The following is a 21193-nucleotide window of genomic DNA, read 5'->3' as shown; positions in this document are numbered from 1 at the left end:
GTAGGGTCACAGTTATATGAAGGTGAACGAGAATTAAGTGGGCCTCAGGCAGGAGAAAGAACCAAGTCAGGGTAAAATATGACTTTCATAGTCAGAACCAAGAATAAGAATGAATGGCAATGCCATGACAGTCCAAGCAAGCTTCCCAATGAAAACCTAGTCAAAGATATAGTGACCATGAAGTCAGTCAAGGGCGGTAGACAACAAAGCGAAAACCCAAAACTGAGAGTTTTTGAATAAGGAAAGAAAGTATAAAGCTTTTATGTTGATCAACTATTTTGAGGCAGTATAGCAAAAGATGCAGGCGAGCTGTTTAAATTTGATGAAACATGCAGAAATATAAAGAAACTCTCAAGCCTTTAACATTATAGGTCCATGGTGCTGATTCAACAAAATATGTAGCTAGGCTGCTAGGGGTAGTGAAAACTATGCAAGGAGTTAATCACTAGCAAGGGAGGATGTTATACGCTAAAATTGATAATGATGACTCTTAAGACCAATTGAAGGTTGGTTGATCCCATGAATATAGGAGTATGAACTAACGTAGCCTGGATCTTGCCATCTATGAACCTGATACCAAATTTAGATCAAGAAATGTCTCTTATATTCAGACCAGGCTGTGGTTTAGGATCCGAATCTAAATTTAAATTGTACAATATGGATAGTGGATCTTGTGATACCGGAAAGCTCTTTTTTATGCATGATACATAGAAATTTCTCCTTTTCAAGGCTTTTTGTTGTCTTATCTGCTGGAAAAAAATGCATATCCCTATATCCCCTGATATACGATTCATATTATCTTTGTAGGAATTGAGTATCAAATAATACATCTAAAAAGACAATGGTGATTTCAAAGTAAAAACATAGAGAGAATGGGATCTTCATCTCTTCTGACTCGTTGAATGGAATTAAATTCGTTTCTTCTTTTTCTGGTTCTACCACTAGAACTGGATTTACACAGATGCAGTGGCATACTGTGGTTTGTTTAGGATGCTCAAAATATGAGTGAAACTTCTATAGTAATTGCATATCCTTCTCTGTGTTTTTCTCACTTTTCTCAAGTGTCAAGCTACAGTGATGAATGAGGCTGAAATTGATTTGGCATGAGAGGATTGCAAGCAAATCAACTAAGATATCAGAATCATTGCCTTATGACCAATATAAGGTGGAAACTAGACTTTCATGCCATACATGGTGGTTCTTTGCTTTTTATTCATTTATTTTATATATAAACAATGGCTATTATCTTTTGCAGTTCCTTGATGTTTTACTCATTTGTTAAAAGAATTGCAAAGTACATCATGAGCCTGGTAAAAGATGGGTCAAGTATCAGTTTAGCGCAAGTCCTATTGTGTAAAGGTGCATTGGGAAACACTACAAGCAAAGGACCAAAAATTTAAGAGCAGCTGAGTTAGCATAGTGCACTATGGTTCTTGAGACACCAACTCATGCAAATCCCCAGAAATTGCTGAAAAAGGGACAGCAACGAGACCATGCAAAGTTGCTATTTTCTAGGAGCGAGACATGGGTTCTTAGTCAACAGACTTGATGGCGGTGTATACCACACATGTCCTGAACACACAAAACAAGGAAAACTACGAATATATGGTCTGAAAAAAACAACCAAATATTAGAGTGGCATAAGGTTAGAGCTAATTGGAGTTTAATTAGTATTGGAAGAGCTTAAATAAAAAAAGAATGTAGCCTAGTGGGAATTCTAGTATTTCTGATCAGCATTCACTATTTTTGAACAGTATAATCATCCAAAGATGGTTGTAGAGTGAGGTACAAATGTTCAAAAATCTGAAAGCAGTAAGTGGTAGGAAGAGCAAGGGAATTTAGAAGGCAATGAAGCAAATGAGATGCCATGGAAGATGAATCGACCTTTATCTTGTTAGATGAGTCTGTCAGTCTGGGTCTGCCTGGATACGTGGCATCTTGTCCCAAAATCTCATACCGTGCAGTAATGGGAATAACAGGTGGAATTGGATTATTTCCAGAAAGAGGATCAGTCCATATGATCATTTAATAGGTGGTTTTAGTCCGGTTATGGTAGAGGGTGAAACACAATGAGAGATGGCTTCTTAGGTTGGTTGGTTCTAGACAATGAAGAGCATAAAATATTGCTTTGCCCTGCTAGGACCTGCGAACATCTCTAGTTCAAGGGATAGTTAGGCCGACATGGATAGAAAGTGCTCACCAACAGATAATGGTTCACTGATGCAAGGGTATAATACGATTGTTGAATTTGTGAGGCCAGTCCTTGATCTTGGATGATGTATCTTTAAAGCTATGAAAATTTCTCACTGATTCAGGCTATGATACCATAGAAGTGGTGGCTAAGCTACATCATAAACATGCATTAAAATTTTTTTAGAACATTAGATCCTATTGAAAATATCCAAGAAATGTCAATGGAGGTACCACTATAAAGGGTGCAACTGTTTCTTTTTTGTTGCAAAATACAACTTGCCACTTCTTTCTGGAACTCTTTAATGCTGACATTTCCTAGAAGGATCTTCATGTTCGATCCAAAATCAGCAACATCTGCTAGCAGCAAAGGTTACTTTGAGCAACATGTAGTTCCTTATAAAAACATACAACACTTGCACCCCCCCCTCCCCCCCCCCCCCCCCCCCCCACCCACCAAAAAAAAAACATAGGATCTGCAGGTTTGCTGAGAATGAGGAGAATAAAGAAGTTGGCATTTCAAATACTCTATTTGGAGAGAAAGAATCATTAGTTTCTATCCAGAATCATGTTTACTGAGGGCTCTGCTCCCAAATTTAAAAAATTATAGCATACATCACCATGAGTTAGGTTTCCCAACCTTTAGAAACGACCTCTCTAGACGTCTAGATATTAGAAAATGCATCTAAGTCCTTAAGAGCATATTAACACACATGTAAAGGTCTGGTTGCATGCAGCCATGCTGATATGAATCTGGTCTGGTCTTTCTCTCCTTCATGGAGAAGTGCATGGAAGTTGCAGTGGCTCTCAGTCTTTCTTAACTAACCAACCACGGACATAAATAGGGGGGTTTGTGGACATAGAGGCAGCAGGGTAGCCCCATCTGCATGTTCTTATCTGGAACTGGGCAGACTAGCCCACCCGAACTAAACCTGGATGAGCATTGTTGCTCTCTGAAAAAGAGTGGGAACAGTGTCGTCCTCTTGTAGTGCAAGGACTTTTCATACGTTTACTTATTATTGGAAAGCTCCACCACCACAAATTGCCACCACCTGCACATTATTGTGTCTCAAGACCTTAACAGGGCTTGAAGACCTTTCCGTTTGAGGTGCTGCAGCATGACCTCTCTGATATGAGCAACACACTTCGACCGACACTCCTTCCTCTGTTCTGGCATGCCGAGTTAAATAATTGAAATTATTACCTATAGTAGTAATTCGAGTGTCTATGTATATCTCTTTCCAGCAATATTCAATTTGTATCTCTTCACTCGAGGTTTCTGGTAATTTCTGTATGATCAACTGGTGGTGTTCTTAAAATGATAGATGAGCAGAAGCATGTACATAGACCCTTAAGGCATAATTGTCTAATTTTTCATCAAGCTGCTTCTCTTTTACGTGGAATGTGGTGAAATCATACTACAGTTGCATAGAATTTTAATATCAGTTTAATTTAGGGGCTTTCCTGTAGTTTTCATTTTTCAGAGTTGAAAATCTGAATTAGTTATTAAAGTTTGTTAATGCAAAATCAAAATATTCCCTTTTATTCTTCATGCAGCTAAAATTAAGTGCAGTTCTGATCAAGAGATGTTCATCTTCTTCATAACCCACAGGAAAATGAAGAACAAAAAGAGAACAACAAGGGAAGTAAGAACAAGAAAAAAGATCTCTTTTTTCCCATTGAAGCAGGTTTGAGGATGCAGAGATCTGTAGGATTTTTGATTTAGCTCTCATGCTAGCAGTGCACCACTAGTGTTTTCCACCGGAAGGTCCTCGAGTTTCTTTCTGAGCTCAGACTCTTCATCTCTAAGCTGGGCATTCTCGTAGAGGATCTGATCACGACCCCTCATCACATGGTTCAGCTGATCAAGGAGCTGGCGGTTGGCAGTGCGGAGGCGGACAACCTGTGACCAGAGCTCGCTTAAGTGCTTCTGCTTTCTGATGCGTGATCGGCGTGCAGACTCTCTATTGGAAAGCATCCTCCTCTTCCTCCTCTCCTCTGCTAGGCTCGGTTGGTGCTCTTCTGCCTCATCTGAAGTTGAGTTATTGCTGAGACACGAACTGGGAAGGCCAACCTCATGGACCTGAGGCATTGTCTGGACTTGATGTACAGCATAAGGTCCAAAGAGACTACTAAAGTGGAAGGAGGGGATGCTGTTCTGTGCCATGTTGAAGTGAGCTCCAAAAGAAGGCGGGTTCATAGGTGCAAGATATCTAATGCTGGCAACCTCACCTGGCTGCATGGTTTTAGCTCTTCAAGAAGTAGGAAGGAAGAGAAGGTTTTGGGAAGGGAGGAGGGGAAGAATTGTTACGAGGAGATGCTTGAGAGAAGGGAGGGAAGCATCAAGGGTGGTAGGGGTGATTTATAGAGTGAAAATTCAGGGGTGGCGGCCCACCTCAAAACTAGTCCTCAGCCTGTGTCACAGGCAGCAACAAGGACATGCACATCCATGAGATCATCATCCAGCTTGATGGATGTCAGGTGATGCATGTGCATGTTTCTTATGTATGTATCCACCAAATGCCTTTTGAGAAGCCTCTCCATAATAACAATCAGACATCAGTGTGGAAATGATGGCCCTTGATAACATCATACCCACCAGGTGCTGTGACCATTAAGCTAGGTGCTGGTTGGCTAACAGTGACAGGCATTTTTTGTGAAATGAGAGTGCTGCAACGCTGATTCTGGCCTAATAATGGATCATGGATGATGGATGACAGGATTATGGGATTGCTTCATGTGTCATGTGGCTGGGAAAGCATAATGAGATATGGGTCCCTTGGGGGACTGAAGTGCTTAAATGGAGTGTACAGTTCGTTTTCATGGGGTGTCATTATTAAACAAGGGGAATGTCTGGGAGAGGTGCAAGCGAAAGAGGGGGAAGAGGAAAAAAGAGGTGTGGGGAATGTTGGATTATTTTATTTTTGTGAGCGTGGCTCTCAATTCCAGCCAGGCTGACGCAATTGAATGTCACTTTCTTGATAGTAAAAAATTTTTTGTGGTCACTCAAATGATCCACTTCAATAGTCCCCTTTGGTTTTGATTGTGATGGATGCTTAGAAAGCATGGTGCCACAAAAGTTTCTTGAACAGCAGCCGAATTATCTGAAATCTTTCTCAGAGGTGGTTCTCTTTTTCAAGGCTTATTTTTCTTTGGGAGACCTGTTTTAATTTTCGTTGCACATAACTGAATCATATCCGTTTTCATTTCCTTATCCTTTATGTATCACTCCTGTTAAATTTCTTTGCCAATTGCAGTAGTATCTGAATCTTTGTCATCATCAAGAGTTCCTCAGATGCGTAATAAGTTTTTTGCACTTCTTTTGGACATCTATTTTGTTTATTGTTGTAGGTATCTACACCATCTCAGTTGATTTCTCGGTATGTTAATCTGGGCATTTATAAAGCAACAAGCATTGTTTCATATGCCTATAGTTAATTAATTTTTCCTAGTCCTACCAGTATCTTTTTGTTTTACTTTTTCGCCTTTAGATTTACGATATGTTTATAGTTGCAGACCAACAATAAGTTTCTGATCTTTTCTTTTTCCCCATAGTAAACCTGATATAATAGCCAGCATTGCCGTGATTAGAACAGCTTTGCTGGCTAGATGGTGTCCACAAATTTATTATAAAATTCCATAAGCGTGCAGCGATCACAAAAAAGTTTGAAAGCGCTGTCACTTGATTTACCCACACTGAATCTGATGCAGATTCTGTGCCCTGGAAGAACTTTCTTACAGTAGCCCCTTGGCTTGCTGCAGAGGCTATCTATGATCTACCGGTGGATTTGCGGTGGATTAGGATGAATATTTATCCTCTTCACTTTGGAATCTTTGTAAACATTCGCACCTATCCTTTAATTGTATCACTTGATAGATCTTGCCAATTGCCTAAAAATGGATCTTCATGGTTTCCAATGTAAGCATCCAAGAAGATGTTTTGGCAATAATGATAGTGGGTCTCCCTTGTAGTTAGTTTCTCCATTGGAGCAGGCACCAAGGAGAGAACGTGCATTGGTGCCATATAGAATGCCTAGGAGTACATATTCTTCAAGTATCTGGTGTAATGGCAGGAATGCTGGGAATTCCTTCAAGCAAATAATTCTTTTCCCATTAACACTTTAGTCAACTCCGCTGTTTGAAACTTTTCTCTTTAAAAGAAAAAATCTATCTTTTTAAATTGATAATATTACTGTTTTTTTTTCTTTTTTCTGAAGTTATATATCATTGATGCAGTATTTGAATTCTCTATGATGTTTGCAAGACATGGCGGACATTTTTTTTTTTTTTTTTTTTTTGAGGAATGTAGACATGCCATGTATGGATCAGAGAAATACCTGCACCATTATGTTAGGCGCATTTTTAGAGTCACTCCTCCCACATCAACATCATAGGGTGCCATGCTCGAATTTAAGAGCGACTTACATGGCATATCAAATTTTTTACAACTATAGCTCCTTCAGCCATTTCTACTTGTTTTTCTCCTGTGCCTCATTTCTTAAGATGATTTTGAAGGTTCCAATCTATGATTTCTGAAGTAGAATACCATGCAATTTAACACCAGGGCTTCCAAAGAAACAGGGAGAAACCAGGGCCAGCCTTAACATGTAGCAAGAGTCTACATCTGAATAGTGATGCAGTGTTGTATCAACCAAAATTGTGGTGGAGCATCCACACGAGGTTCTATTAGCTTTATGTGTGCCAATAGAAGTCCTTTTTCTGGGGCAGTGTCGAGAAAGTACATGTCTCTTTCAAAAAAACCCACCATTGCCATCAGCCAAAACCAAGACCATCATCAACGCAACCAGCAATTCTATGCTCAACTAGGGATGCCTTCATATTTAGGCATTGGATCCTTAAACAGTTCGGCGCAGCCGCACTCCGCACTTGGTATCAGTGGTGAACCAAACCACTTCCATGAATCATCTTATCTGATCATGTGTGAGCTTCTACGGACAAAGTAGTATCTAGCCACTAGCGTTTTTCATGGAGGTGAGATACGAATTTTGGTGGTCTCGTGGATGAGATATGATATGTCCTTCCACATGCCAAATCCCCACGCCCTTCTTTCAATCTTAGCCTTGCCTTCCATTACGCTCTCAATAGTGTAAAGTATACGTTCTTTTTCCTCAGTGAGGTGATCCGTCCTTATTTGAATCGCCATTAAGCAACCATGCCTCCTTCGCAATCTATATAAAATCACCTGCCATCCAACAACCAGCCTAAGGAATAATTTCAAACGCGTCTGCGTCGACCGCGTTTGAGATCATGGAAGACAGGAAAATCTCAGCTTTGCCTTTTGGCCTCTATTGTAAGACATACTGGTCCTCCGTAGCCAACTAAATCTAAAGCGTTCATTCTACGTGGCACTCATTCTAGCCTCCAGCTAAAGCCGTGCTGATATTTTTGGGTGACAGGTGGCCATGCTGATTCCGACATGAGCGATTCCCGCGGAGCAGCAGAAACGAATATTTGTCGTGCTTGCGGCCGCCAGCATCTTTTAACTCCTTCAAAACACCCATCACCTTTGATTGGATTTCGATGCGTCCGGAAGATGACAAAGATAAGAGCATGGATTGAGGTTTGTTGGGCCCCGGAGGCGATGGGACGGTACGGGCTACGGAGGGAGAGAGAGCGAGAGAGAGAGAGGGAGAAGGAGGAAGGAGGAAGGAGGAAGGAGGAAGGAGAGCTACGGATAATAATAATGGCGTTGAAAGGATGGCAGGCGAAGTAAAGTCCTCGCGCGGTGGAGGGAGGGAGGGAGGGAGTAATGATAGGCGTCTCCGACGAGGCGTGGGAGTGAGGGACAGAAGCAACCAGGTGGTGGAGGGGTGGCGCCGTACGGAGGGGACTGGATTTAACGGCTACCTCATCTCTGCACCCTCGCTGACGGATGGATAGGGTTTGGTTCTCTGCTGCTTCAGAGATTAAAAAAAAAAAGAAGCAGGGCTGGATGATGGCTGGGTCCACCCGTTCAACTTGAAAGGAATCCGAACCATCCTCGGATTGCAAATGGATCCAAAAAAATAAATAAATAAACCCTCTGTCCTCTTTTAAATTTGGATTGTTAGCCATAAGAGTCCTCGAATACAATCCAAATCATGCAATTGATAGGATAATTTAGTTGATGCAACTGAGTTAATATAGATAATACAAAAAAATCAAGATGATCCATTTTAACTAACCTGGTTCTTCTCAAAAAAACTTTAAACTGGTAGAGAATAGATTGACAATGTAAATCAAATCTAACATGGATTAATTGAATAGGCTCGATACACGACTAATGCTAGGCTTTTTTTTTCCAGTTTACCTAGGCTATTCTTATATTTAAGAAACTATTATATTGTTGATAGCAAATTTTTGTGGTTGATGATAACTTAATGCAGCTTTAAAATTTTATATTCAGTAAATGCTTTTATTTTTGTTTCCTTAGGTTATTTACTTATGATGCAAGCAATGTCTTCTGTTTCTTGTGGTTTATGCTAGGTAACCATCGATTTGTAGTTGATGAGCCAACAAAAAAAATAAAAAAATAATTTAATTATCAGTGGGCAAGATTTGGTCAAAAAAGTTGTTCAAGTTCAAAACAAGATTTGGCTTAAATTGCGTTAAGTTTCCAACTAATTTGGCTTAGCTACCCACCAATTAGCTCGAGACAGCATGTAAATAATATAATTTTGCTCTTGCATGAAAAAAAAGTTGTTCCGTAAAATTTTAAATCTCTCCATCTTTAATTGAATACAACTTTAATTTGTAAAAGTATTGAATCATTTGATGCTAAAGGTGCCTAAATGTTAGTTGTCGCATTAGTGTTTGATGGGGAAAGATGATCTCATCCGGCCCTTTGCTTTCTCCCAATTTGTGCTGGCATTTAGCAGAGGAAGTGCGGTTCGATTGCGAGTGACTTGGGAAAACATGACTTTCTCCCAATTTGTGCTGGCATTTAGCAGAGGAAGTGCGGGTTGAATTGTGAGTGACTTGGGAAAAAATAAATAATAATATTTTGTTCTATTGTTTAACTTACAAGATCGCTAGTTATATACTCAAACAATTTTTTATTGCCCTTGATCGTCACCAAGTAATATTTACCTGATGGTTGCTACTACCTTGCAGATGCTTGCGTGTAAACTTTTGTGTGGGGTACAGCTTACCGTACGTAAGCCTTGCTCTTTTTGTCCACTTATTTATAATGTCATGTCTTGTCGCATGCATGTAGATGTGTGAAAGACCTGGAATATATTATCAAAAGGTTTGATCTTTGCCGAGAGTAGATGATAATATCTACAATTATATGTTTAGTTATGCACTATATAGATATTAATATTTATACAAATCCATAAAATTCAAGTAATATATTTTAATTACTTTTTTGAGTTGAAATTCTAGATTATAATAAATGGTATCAAAACGAATTATATTCATGATTTATGTGGTCAACAAGATATTACAGGTTCGGCTGATCATAATTTTTGTGATTAAATATATAGTATTTGTTATTGAATTTAAATAGGTTTAGATTTTTAGCCGAGAAAGAATATTAATACTTAAATATAGAGATACGTGAGGCCTGTGTGGATTATGCTTAGTTTGATATCAGCTATACATAAGGTAGATATTGGTATTTTATAAAAAAACCAAGGTTTCCAAATAATGCCTTCTAGTAATTAATATTTTTAGATGATGTTATAGATAGTGACATATAGTTAGCTTCATGCATATCAAAGCATCAAATTTGTATGAAAAGGATAATAAGCAAATATATCAAAAAGGTACAAATCTACCATGTCGGGTAGCCTTGCATTCAATTTCATCTTAGAGGATTTGGTTTATGAAATGACCGAGGGGTATATGCTAATGTAATCCACAATCAACTACATTAATTGATAATTGTCGCACCCCCAATGATAGCTAAACCATGCATGAAACACAAGCTGGGGCAAGAGGGGGGAAAAATATTCAATTAAATATCGGCAAGAAATACTCAAGGAAATGCTTCTGAAAATTTAGAACTTGGGGTATAGTCTAGTCTTTGGAATTTTTTTCAAGCAAGTGGTCCAAGTGATGCGTAATGTTCATAGTCAAAAAGTTTTTTCTTTGTGAAAATAGAAAACGGATGACTTACTAAAAGTTTTCTTGTGACCACAAACAGTTGTATCCGTCCACACGTGCTTGAATTCAGGTCAAAAATAAAATCTTGTACTAAAACCAAAGTATCTTTATGAAGAAAAAAGGCCCTAAATTGAAATGGTGGTCAAACGTGGCAGTCCACCAGCTACAAATTGCGTCTTGTAAGCTTAAGACCAGATAAAGCCGGCGGATTCAATCACGGATTTGACAAGTCCAGCGATCCGAGAGAGTGCTCGCCAGCTCCATCGCTATTTGGAATGTAACAACGAGTAATGCACCAAATAAAAAGGAAAAAAAAAAAAAAAAGAGCTGATGACTGCTTGCAGCCACAAAGGGGCACCAGTCAATATGGTGAGCCCCCTGACTCGCCCGTCTTAGCAAAAAAAAATTTTTGAAAAAATGGTGAGCCCCAGTTTGCACGTGAGCCGGCAGCACCATATCCCTCTCCCCCTCTCCGAACCCTTCTCTCTTCTTCACCTTTTCCTTCAATTAATCTCTCTCTTTCTCTCTCTCCCCCTCCATTTTCTTTTTTCTGATAAGATGGATGGTTTATACATACCTAATATAGATATATCCTATAAAATTTGAAAACAAAGTATCACGAAAAGCAGTTGGAATAGCCACCAAGTCGGTCTAAAGCATTTCTTCTTAGTACTTCGCCACAAAAGAGAAAATTCAGCCGGCAATACTGTTACTGTTTGCCTTACAGTAGATTTACCTAACCAAGAGACGAACTCTTCTTCCACTAATTTAATCTCTCTCTCTCTCTTTCTCTCTAGAAAATGAGAGGAGGTACATATTTGGTCGTACCGTCACTTGTACCACATAGTGCTCTTGGCCCCACCTATTTTATCACCAAAACACTCCCACGCCGTTTTGTTTAGACTCTAGGTTTTGCTCTTATTATGTGCTAGAGGTTGTGTTCGGTTTGATGAGATTGGCTGAGAAAGGATAAGCCTTGGACGCCTACCCCGAATAGGATCCATTTCCGTCAGAACTCTCTTAGCTAGCTGGATACTAAACAAGAGGCCTTCATTGCCCTTAGTATTTTTGCCAGCCTTTTGCGCTTGTGGCTGCAGATGCCTTTGGGACGTGTGGATAGATACATGCATTAGAATTTGGTAATGTTTGATGGCTTTTTGGAAGAACTAGTGGACTCCATGGATCCGAGTGCTTGCTATTGAGCTTAAAATAATTCTGAGTGCGTTGAAGGGTGACGCGAACTCGCACGCAAGTTAAAAATGCTTGCGTACCAACAAAAACATGGTCTCGATCCACTCAGAATGTGGATAATGATGGAGATTATGCCTGTTAAACTAATGGGGTGCCCTCCAATTGTTTTGAGAGACTGTGAGAGCAAAGAAACCACCATTGCTGCCGCTGTCAGGACGTGGAGAACCTTTTCATTTTTGCCGCACGACAAAGATGGATGCTTTTAGGTGTGTCTCCAAATGATTGCAGCAGCTTCGACTCCGAGACGCCTCTTCGGGTTCCATGAAATATGTTAATAAAACTTACGAGGAGCTCTCGATCAAGTTCCATGAGACTATATTAACTTGCCTACGATGAGCAATTCATTGCACCTGCACGCCTATAGCCATTAAAAGAACGAAGGATGGTTACAGGAAAGCCTCGAAACCATAGGACCACGCATGGTCCTATGATGAGCTCAGCACATGAACCCTACGTTGAGTGGAGGCACCATGGCCTCCTTAGGCATGCCCACAAGTTTCAATTCAGGCACCGAGCTTCTGCCACTTTCTTACTTTTGTAAAGCTACTATGTTCTTTAATTCATATTGTTATTCTTCTGGAAAAGTCACCCAAGATAATGACGCTATGCATGGTAGATGGAAAATAGTTTGATGGGCAATTTTGATGGCAGATCGACAATATCCTCTACAGAAATTTCTAGTTAAGCATGGACATAGGAAGATAGATAGTGTGTACCTTCTATTGTGGCCTAGGAGTTTTCCTAAGAAGCAACACATTCGTTATTATATCATCAAAAGCATGCACAAAGAGTTTAATACCTGATAATAGAAAGTACCCACAAAGGCTTAGGTCTTTTGGCAGAGCTGTTGGCAGTAGAGCTTTCGAAAGTAGAGATTTTATAAAAATTTATTTGTTGTTTGGTAACTACATTTCTAAAATGTTGTAGAACTTTAATATGTGTTTGGTAAATAAATTGAGAAAATACTTTTGGTATAACAAAATGACCATAAAGAATATTGCATAACATTATTCAACAGAGCATAATAAAATATAATATATATTAATACATAAATATATAATATATTATAATATTACTATAATATAATATAATATTATTATAATATAGTAATATAATATTGTATACTGTAGCATAATAATATAACATAATTTGGTATTATATAATATAACATATTAATGTATTATGATATAATGTAATATAATATTATATTTATAGTATAATACAATAATAAAAAAAATAAAATATTATAATTATTATCATTATATATTAATATAATATTTTTAGAAACTAATTTTTGGTTCTCTTGTTTTCTTTGTTGAGGCTCCTGCAGATTTCTATAAATAAAAAAATATTTTTTTGTAATTATAATATTTTATCGTTGGTATTTTGGTCCAAAAAGAAAAGTTTTATAAATCAAAACAACTTTCCGACGCATGCTAAAAGTACTTTTGGAGTTTCTCCCAAGAAGTTGTTTTAGCTTTCTGGTAGAGCTTTTGGTGAGCCAGAAAGCACTTTTTGACGTTCCAAAAGTACTTTTGGTAGGACTGCAAATGGGTTGGGTCGATCCGTGACTCAACCCGAATTTTAGGACCTGCAGGGCCGGGTCGGGTCCTAAATTTGGACCTGTTCGATTTTTTGGGTCGGGTCGGGTCTACCCAATCTCGACTCGGACCTGGACTTGACCTGACCTATTTTTTTTGCTTGATGTTATTTACTATTATATAGTGGAATTTTGAATATAAAAATATATAGACCCGGACCCGGACTCGACCCGGACCCGATCCAATCCGAATGACCCATCGGGTCAAAATTTGTAGGCATGGACCGACCCGACCTAACCCGATTTTCAACCGGATCGGGTCTGGGTCCAAAATTAGGATCCGAACAAGAAATCAGGTCAGATCGGGGTCACTTAGAACCCAACCCATTTGCAGTCCTAACTTTTGGATGGAATATGGGTGTTTGGTACAAAATTGGAAAGCTGTTTTAGCTTTGCCAGAAAGATAAAATAGCTTCTTGAGATAAGCACCAAAATAAAGCTTCTTTGGAAAAGTATTTTTAGCATGCATCGAAAAATTGTTTGATTTATAAATTTCTTCCTTTGGACCAAAATACCCATGAAAAAATATTATAATTACAAAAAATATCCCTTTATATTGCATAAATCTGCCGGAGTCTCTTTATATTATAATATTTTATATCTTTATTATTGTACTATACTATAAATATAATATTATATTACATTATATCATAATATATTGCTATGTTATATTATATAATATCAAATTATGTTATATTATTATGCTATAGTATACAATATTATATTACTATATTATAATAATATTATATTACATTAAAATAATATTATACTATATTATATATTTATGTATTAATACATATTATTTTTTATTATACTCTGTTGTATAATATTATGCAATATCCTTTGTGGTCATTTTATTATACCAAAAATACTTTCTCAGTTTGTTTACCAAACACATATTAAAGTTTTACGACACTTTAGAAATGTAGTTACCAAACAACAAATAACCTTTTATAATAATATTATATTAAAAAAATTTTACTTCAAAAAATTTACTTCTGAAAGCTCTACTGCCAACAGTTTTGCCAAATGGGGCTTAGGCAGCCATACTGCTGAAGAAGAACATGCCTTGGGATACTAAAGTCTAAGCATGACTTTCTTAGCAATGAGTCCCAAGTGCAAAAAGATCTGGCCCATTAACAATTTTGCACGATGGAGCCCCAGGGGAATCCCACATGTCGTATGGATCTAGGTGGGCTGAATTTAATGCCATTGTTAAGAACATATGCCTCTCTCGCTCTTCTTAACAGCCCAAGCAAGGAGCAAGTTGCTCCTCCAGTTTTCCTGTCTACTAGTTTCTTCGACACAAGCCATCAACAAAATCTGCCATGCATCCAAGTTGAAGGGATTCCAATCCCTTCATACCATGCGGTAATCACTTCGGAAAGAGGGGACTAGAAATGGTTAATGGTGGAGTGCATGGCGGATTCTTATTTCCTTCATAGTTTTCAGGCACAGGCTACTTGATTTGATGCAATTTGCCTTTGCCAATCCTTTGGCATTGCATTCGTTGTGCTTCGTGTTCTGGAACCTGCATAAAACCATGACCCGTTTTCTTGCTTCTCTCTCTCTCTCTCTCTCTCTCTCTCTCTCTCCAGTTTCATTAAACATATATATTAAGTTAGCTTAATACTTGAAAGCAGAAAATTCAATTGAGGAAAGATACCAAGAAAGCTTCACACTTAGACAATAATCACGCAAAGCAGTTTCTGATAAATTTTTTTTTCTTGATTGTCCATCTCTTCATTAGAGTTAGACTACTAATAGGGCTATTTAGCATCTAGCCTCATTTTTTTTTCACTACTAGCTCACATTAAGCCACCTGATATAATCCTCACCGAGAATGCTCCATCTAAGAGCACCTGATTTGCACCAAAGTAACTACAGTACAGTAGTTTAAGCTCTGCAAAATGCTGACTTTGTGAAGTCATGCTGGTCACAGAAGTTGATATGATTCTTCAGCTCCGAGTGCATGGGAACCATGAACTGGTGATTTAGCAGCTAAAACCCAACCAAAAGGCCGATAAGAAGCATCCCGTTGGATCCTTCAAGGAGGCATTTGAATGCTCCAGCAAGCATGGATCCATAAAGCAGTTGCAATGGACAAAGGCCTGTTGGAAGGGAAGGTCAACTCGTGGTTAATTGGGATTTGGCACTTAAAAAGTACTACGGAGCCCTTAACATATGGGGGATTTTATTAATGACATTATTTCTGTTAATTATCCACCACTCATCTACTAATTACAGCAAGTTTTCAAAATTTTCTAGCATTAAAAAACACAGAGTAAAACCAGCCGGGGTGCCCAACACACGGTCATTTCTGCCTGCATCGAACATTCTTCTGACAGGATGAGGGCTGCTACGCGGGGGTGGATTTGTCCCTTCCTCCCCCTTCCCTTTTTTTTTCTAGCAAAAAAAAAAAAAAACACAGCCACCAGCTATCTTCTTTATGTCTACCATTACAAAGCCCAAGCCTCTGCAGCCCTCCAGCTATCTTGATCTTTTACTATTCTGAAGTCTACAAGTACCATATCATGAAGCCGAAGTCCTTCTTTGTAGCTGCTTGACTGCAAAATCTTGGTAGCATATTATTGCAGGTTTAGAGCCGATAATATAACAAAGTAGGATGGCATTAATATATGCTGTCATGTCCACAATGTCTCTCCTAAGCAGTGAAAATACTTGCACATCACAACCTCCAAATAGATGACTCCTCCTGCTGCCTTCCTTCGGATTATGGTAAAGTCCCGGATAAACTTAATGATACAGCAAAGTCATTACTTCTAAAAGAATTCAGTAACAACATGCATGTTGAGTGCATTAAAAAGGAACCATGACATGAACGAAAAAACCTACTTGTACGGCAAGGAGCAAACTGGACTTTACTGCAAACCTACTCAAGAAAACACACATCATCATCTCTTCCCTCAACCACTATGGTACAAGTTTGTAGCATGCACCAACTTCTTGTCTGTCGATATCACTGCATCCGGACGAGAGGAACAGCTTCCCCTGCACAGCAGAAATCTTATGCTTCTTTAATGTCAAGCAAGCAAGCAGTTGTCAATTCTACTGTTGGAAACTACTAAGGGGGCATTTGGTAACAGCAACAGGATCACCACAGTGATCTAAGATCAATATGTTTGGTAGGCCATGGTTCAGTGATTAAAAATTTATGGGTATCCATGAGTAACTTGTTTGGTATGGTACAAGGATTCAAGATCACCGACCACATAATACCACAAATACCTCTGATATATCTTAGATGGATTTTTGATGTGTTTTTAATTTTCATGAATTAAAAATGTAAGTCAATATGCTAATTCCTATAATAGCTCTATAATTTTATCACATATTCTACTTTTAGTAACCCTTATCATATATTTATTAATCATATAAAATATATTATAATAAAATATTAATATATTTATCAATATATTAATTATTAATATATTCTATAAAAATATATTTATTACTCCTATAAATTATTATTCTTATAAAAATATGTTATTTTTCATTATAGAATTAATATTTTTATTTATACTTATAATAGATTTTTTAATACTAATAATTATTTTGATTAGAAAAATAAGGTAAATAGGAGTAATATATTAAATATTTTCATTATATAAATATAAAATATAATAATATATTTCTACCATAATTTAAAATTATCCTTCAATAATAATATGATAATAATATGATTAGTAATATATTATAATATAATATATATCATTAATATAATATATACTATCAACATAATATTTTATATATATATATATAACATTGACATAATATATTGACAGTATATTGATATATAAATTTTTCTACCAAGTTGAGGAGTATTTTTGTCTTTAACTTTTAACCCAGGATCACTGCTTTGGGATGATCTTGGATTTTCGACCTCAAGGATGGGTATTCCATCAGCAAATTGGGCAGTGATTTGAGAAGTGGAGATGATTTAGGATCACCGCCATGTAGGATCACTGTGATGCAACCAAACGCGGTGATCTCATCACCTCCATCCACATCAACCTTGATCCTGGGACGATCACCCCATACCAAACACCCCTAAATGTACAGCACAAGACTTTTTTTTTTTTTAATCATCACTGAATTGATTTAGGATTTCGGGATCATCACGATTTTTGATTGTGTAGATTAAATGTCATGCTGTATACCCTTTTCAGAGAACACTAAAAGTCCAGTACCGGGTTACAGAGGGAAAGTCACCCTTGATCCAGAATGTGCTCCCGAGAAGATGAGGAAACAAGCAAGGTATCTTCAGAAAGCAAAAATTGTTTGTGTTGATCAAAGCTTAGCACACTATCAATGAGACGATCTGAAAAATATGTTACATATATTTGAGATGTCTGTATGCCAAGATATGAAACTGAAGATACCAATAATGTACTGTTGGATAACGTATACAAGAATTGGAACCACTCATTGCACAAGAAACCTGTTCCATATAAAAAATCCCGAAGTCAACCGTTGGATAAGCATTTATGAGATCCCTTGTGATAAATGTTAGTCTCAAAATTTTATGGAAGAAGAAACATTTCAACTTTATGAATAATAACTTTTACCGTCTTCTGATGTCTGAACACCAGAAGTTTGGACGACTGGAGTACCAAAGTTGTAATTTTACATGGTTCCTAACACGAATCATGCAAAAAAAAAAAAAACAATTATCACACCAGATGGCGAAGGCCGTGCCAAATTATACCTAAAGAGAGTTATGAAGGTAGGTGCATATAAATGGTATGCCGTACCCAATTAGACGGTACTAGGCGTATCATACTATACCGGTTCGGTATAGGTACTAGTACCAGTGACGTATCGACACTTGGTATACTAAAAAAATTGCGTACCGTACTATACCGGCACTATGCTAGTGTGGCACCGGCACGGGGTCCGGTAACAAAATGGCGAACCTTATATAGTACTAAAAAAAATGTTGAGATTGTTGTCTGGTGATGATAGTAGTACATTTAAGAAAGAAGACGATGCAATTGACTGCAGAAAGGGAGGAAATAGCATGAAATGGCTAGAAGGGGCCGACATGATTTACATGCTATACAAAAACCCTATGAGGGGAGCTGGAGTGAAGGGTAAAAGGAATGACGCAGTCAGATATTCGAAGTTCACCAATCTGTAGTCTTCCCTCTGATAGGAAGCAACAATGCGGAGCAGAATTCATAGTAACAGACCACAAAAATTATAGACGACTTATTAATTTCCACACATACCGGCAGTTGCACAACTTACAGCCAGAGTTCACCATAGATTTACAAGAAGTTTAAAATGTTATATGGTAACAATTTTGCAAAGGTCCTCGATAATAGGCTCAAAAAGCCTTTTGAATCTGAAAAATTAATGAAAGACTGTCAATTCTGAAACCTAAACAGCAGCTAATGGCTGCAGTAAAGTCTATTATAAGCAGAAGAGGAAAAGAAAAATGAACACCAAAAGAAAAAGGAATATCCAGGTGGCATGTCAGGTTAATTCAAGAATCCCCACTCTGCATGATACAGAGATCAGTATAAGTTTAATCCACCATCATGCTACCAAACACAAAAGTGATGTAAATATCTATCAACTTAATGAACATCAACCAAAATGGAGGTATAGAGGGGGAGAGAGGTGAGAGAAGAGAAGCCACAGGTGAACATTCGGTTAGTGAACAAGATGCTTATTTTCTACCCTGACAAAAGCTCCAAAGTGTAAGACTTTTTCTTACATTTGACAACTAATATATGATGCTCGAGCAAAACCATCAATGCCTGAATTTGTTAACAATAACAAAAGAAAAGGATAAATACCTTTTGCAATTTACTAACAAGAATTATCTGTATTTCAGCTTTCGTTACATAACACATGCATGCAACCAGAAACATTACCTATTTTGTTCGCAGCCTCCTCATCCTAATACCATATCCACATAATGGAGGATAAAATCTAATATCTCAAGTACATGAAGATCAAAATAAGCAATTGACTTAACCGCATCACTTCCAATCAATTAATCATTGCAGCACCATTAACTATTTCAAAAAACCGCCAAGCAAGTTGTTTTAGCACTCCAAACTGATTACTAATGAACAGATTTACTGGACAAACCATACTTGGTTTGAGGCATCAAAATTAAAGAGTTGGCCATACATGGATAAGTGTGCCAAAGCATGTGAACAAGCTGCAAGAAAGGTTTCAGATGAAATTCTCACGAAAAAGCCTCCATAACCAATTTATCAACATAGCTCTCAATCATGCAAGCCAATTTTGTTTGGCTGGATGACCGCTATGACAAAACATAATCTTAACCCAATAAGCCTTCTTGCATCACAACAACAATAAATAAATAAATTTATGCAATGTAACGGTACCAGCTTTACAATAGCAACAACATTTATTTAGAATGGTTGATATACAATAACATCTTAAATAGCCAACTCCCAACAGCTCATTGGTAACTTCTAACAAAAAGTCTGATTGCCGCTACACTGTTTCTAAAGAGAAAAAACAGTAAATTGCTACAATCTCGATACAACAACATCAGAAAACCTTGTCCATGCCACCATCATAAAAAACAGGAGGACTGCTTTGCTCACACGTCCTAAGCTTCAGGTAATATTTCAAACTCATACCTGAGCTGAGAATCTTCACCGGAACCACCGCTAGTGGCCCTCCGTGCCTTCCACTTCTCGTATTCGGGATCATCCGTGGGCAACTCGAACCGACAAAGGGGGCATGTGTTCCTAATGCTGAGCCATGGCAAAATGCAATCCTCATGATAATGGTGGGAGCATGGAAGTCGCTTCACCTTTTCACGTACCAAAATCCCATCTTTGCACACCGCACAGACGTTGTTATTTTCATCAACATCTTCTTTCGCCATCATGACCGACGGGAGGTTCTCGACCACCGATTTGGCTGCCGGAGGACTACCCTTGAGAGAGCTATCATGGTCGGCAAATTGCCCGAACAAGACCTCATAGGCCTCATAATCCGAGGTGTAGACAAAGCCCTCATGGTCGTCGACGAAAAAGGATTCGACATCCTCGGGGTCTAAATTGTTCCTCCCCAAGTTATTCACAGCTAAAAGCACCTCCCAATCGATATTCCGAACCACGTCTTCCTCCTGTTCCGCTTCATCATGATTCCGTTCCCTGAGTCCATTGGGTATCTCGTCGTTGCCGACGACCATGATACTTAGGACATCCCTATCCTCGAGCCGCTCATCCACCTCCTCCCACTCCATTTCTATGCTGAGGTCCCTCCTTTGTTCCTCCAACTGGAGGCAGTCCCAGCACAGGGGAAGGCCGAGATCATCGTTGATCCGATCCTGGGATTCGCCACCGTCGACGATCTGTTCATCGGAATCTGAATCCGAATCAAACCCGGCGATCCTAAGCCCCTCCGAATCAACAGGGCGAGCCCCGGAAAAATCGATGGATTCCGACGGCGAGCTCCTCCTTCCCATAAAGAAATAATCAGCCCCCCAATCGGAAACCACGACCTCCCGATCCGCATCTTCTCCATCTTCCTGATCCTCGAATCCCGATCCCAACCCCAGGTAATCTGATCCCACCTCCTCGGGGCCCTCGGAGGCCCTAAAGTTGGGGGATTGGAGGGATTCGGAAAAGGGGTCCGTGGCGGCGCAGATCGGGCGGGTGGAGGAGCGATCGAAGAGATCGAAGGCGAGGGTGGCGTGATCGTCAGAGCAGTCGGAATCCTGGTCGGAATATCCCGGATCGGAGGGATCGGGGGCGAAGAGGTCGGGTCCAAGGGCGCAGCGGGTGGCGCCGGCCGGGGCGGTGGCGGAGGGCCAGGAGGGGGGCGAATCTAGGGTTTCGGGGCGGTCTTCTTGCTCCTCGATCTCGTCAGCAGCGAATTCTTCGATGTGAAGAAGGGAGAGATCAGAAGCCTCCGCCATGAGCGGTTGCGAGAAAGAGAGAACAGGGTTCGGAATTGGGAGAGGTATGGAGGGGAGAGAGCGCGTTTTTGGAAACGCTCGCTCGCTTTGCGTCCGGGCGTCGGTTT

General features: G+C 38.9%; 2 protein-coding genes across 2 annotated transcripts; both read right to left on the bottom strand.

Annotated features, from left to right (window-relative positions):
* Nucleotides 1–3710: 3710 nt before the first annotated feature.
* LOC120111353 (basic leucine zipper 43-like) lies at nt 3711–5498 on the bottom strand. Its single transcript, XM_039128289.1, has one exon. It carries the CDS (start codon nt 4430–4432, stop codon nt 3920–3922), a length of 513 nt encoding a protein of 170 aa, XP_038984217.1. The 5' UTR covers nt 4433–5498; the 3' UTR covers nt 3711–3919.
* A 13994-nt stretch (nt 5499–19492) lies between these two features.
* On the bottom strand, nt 19493–21193 carry LOC103719514 (E3 ubiquitin-protein ligase Praja-2-like). Its single transcript, XM_008808797.3, has one exon. The coding sequence runs from the start codon at nt 21084–21086 to the stop codon at nt 19767–19769; it is 1320 nt and encodes a 439-aa protein (XP_008807019.2). The 5' UTR covers nt 21087–21193; the 3' UTR covers nt 19493–19766.

The sequence above is a fragment of the Phoenix dactylifera genome, chromosome 7 (genome assembly GCF_009389715.1).
Source record: "Phoenix dactylifera cultivar Barhee BC4 chromosome 7, palm_55x_up_171113_PBpolish2nd_filt_p, whole genome shotgun sequence".
Lineage (NCBI taxonomy): Eukaryota > Viridiplantae > Streptophyta > Magnoliopsida > Arecales > Arecaceae > Phoenix > Phoenix dactylifera.
This window is presented reverse-complemented; position numbering and strand designations above follow the sequence as displayed.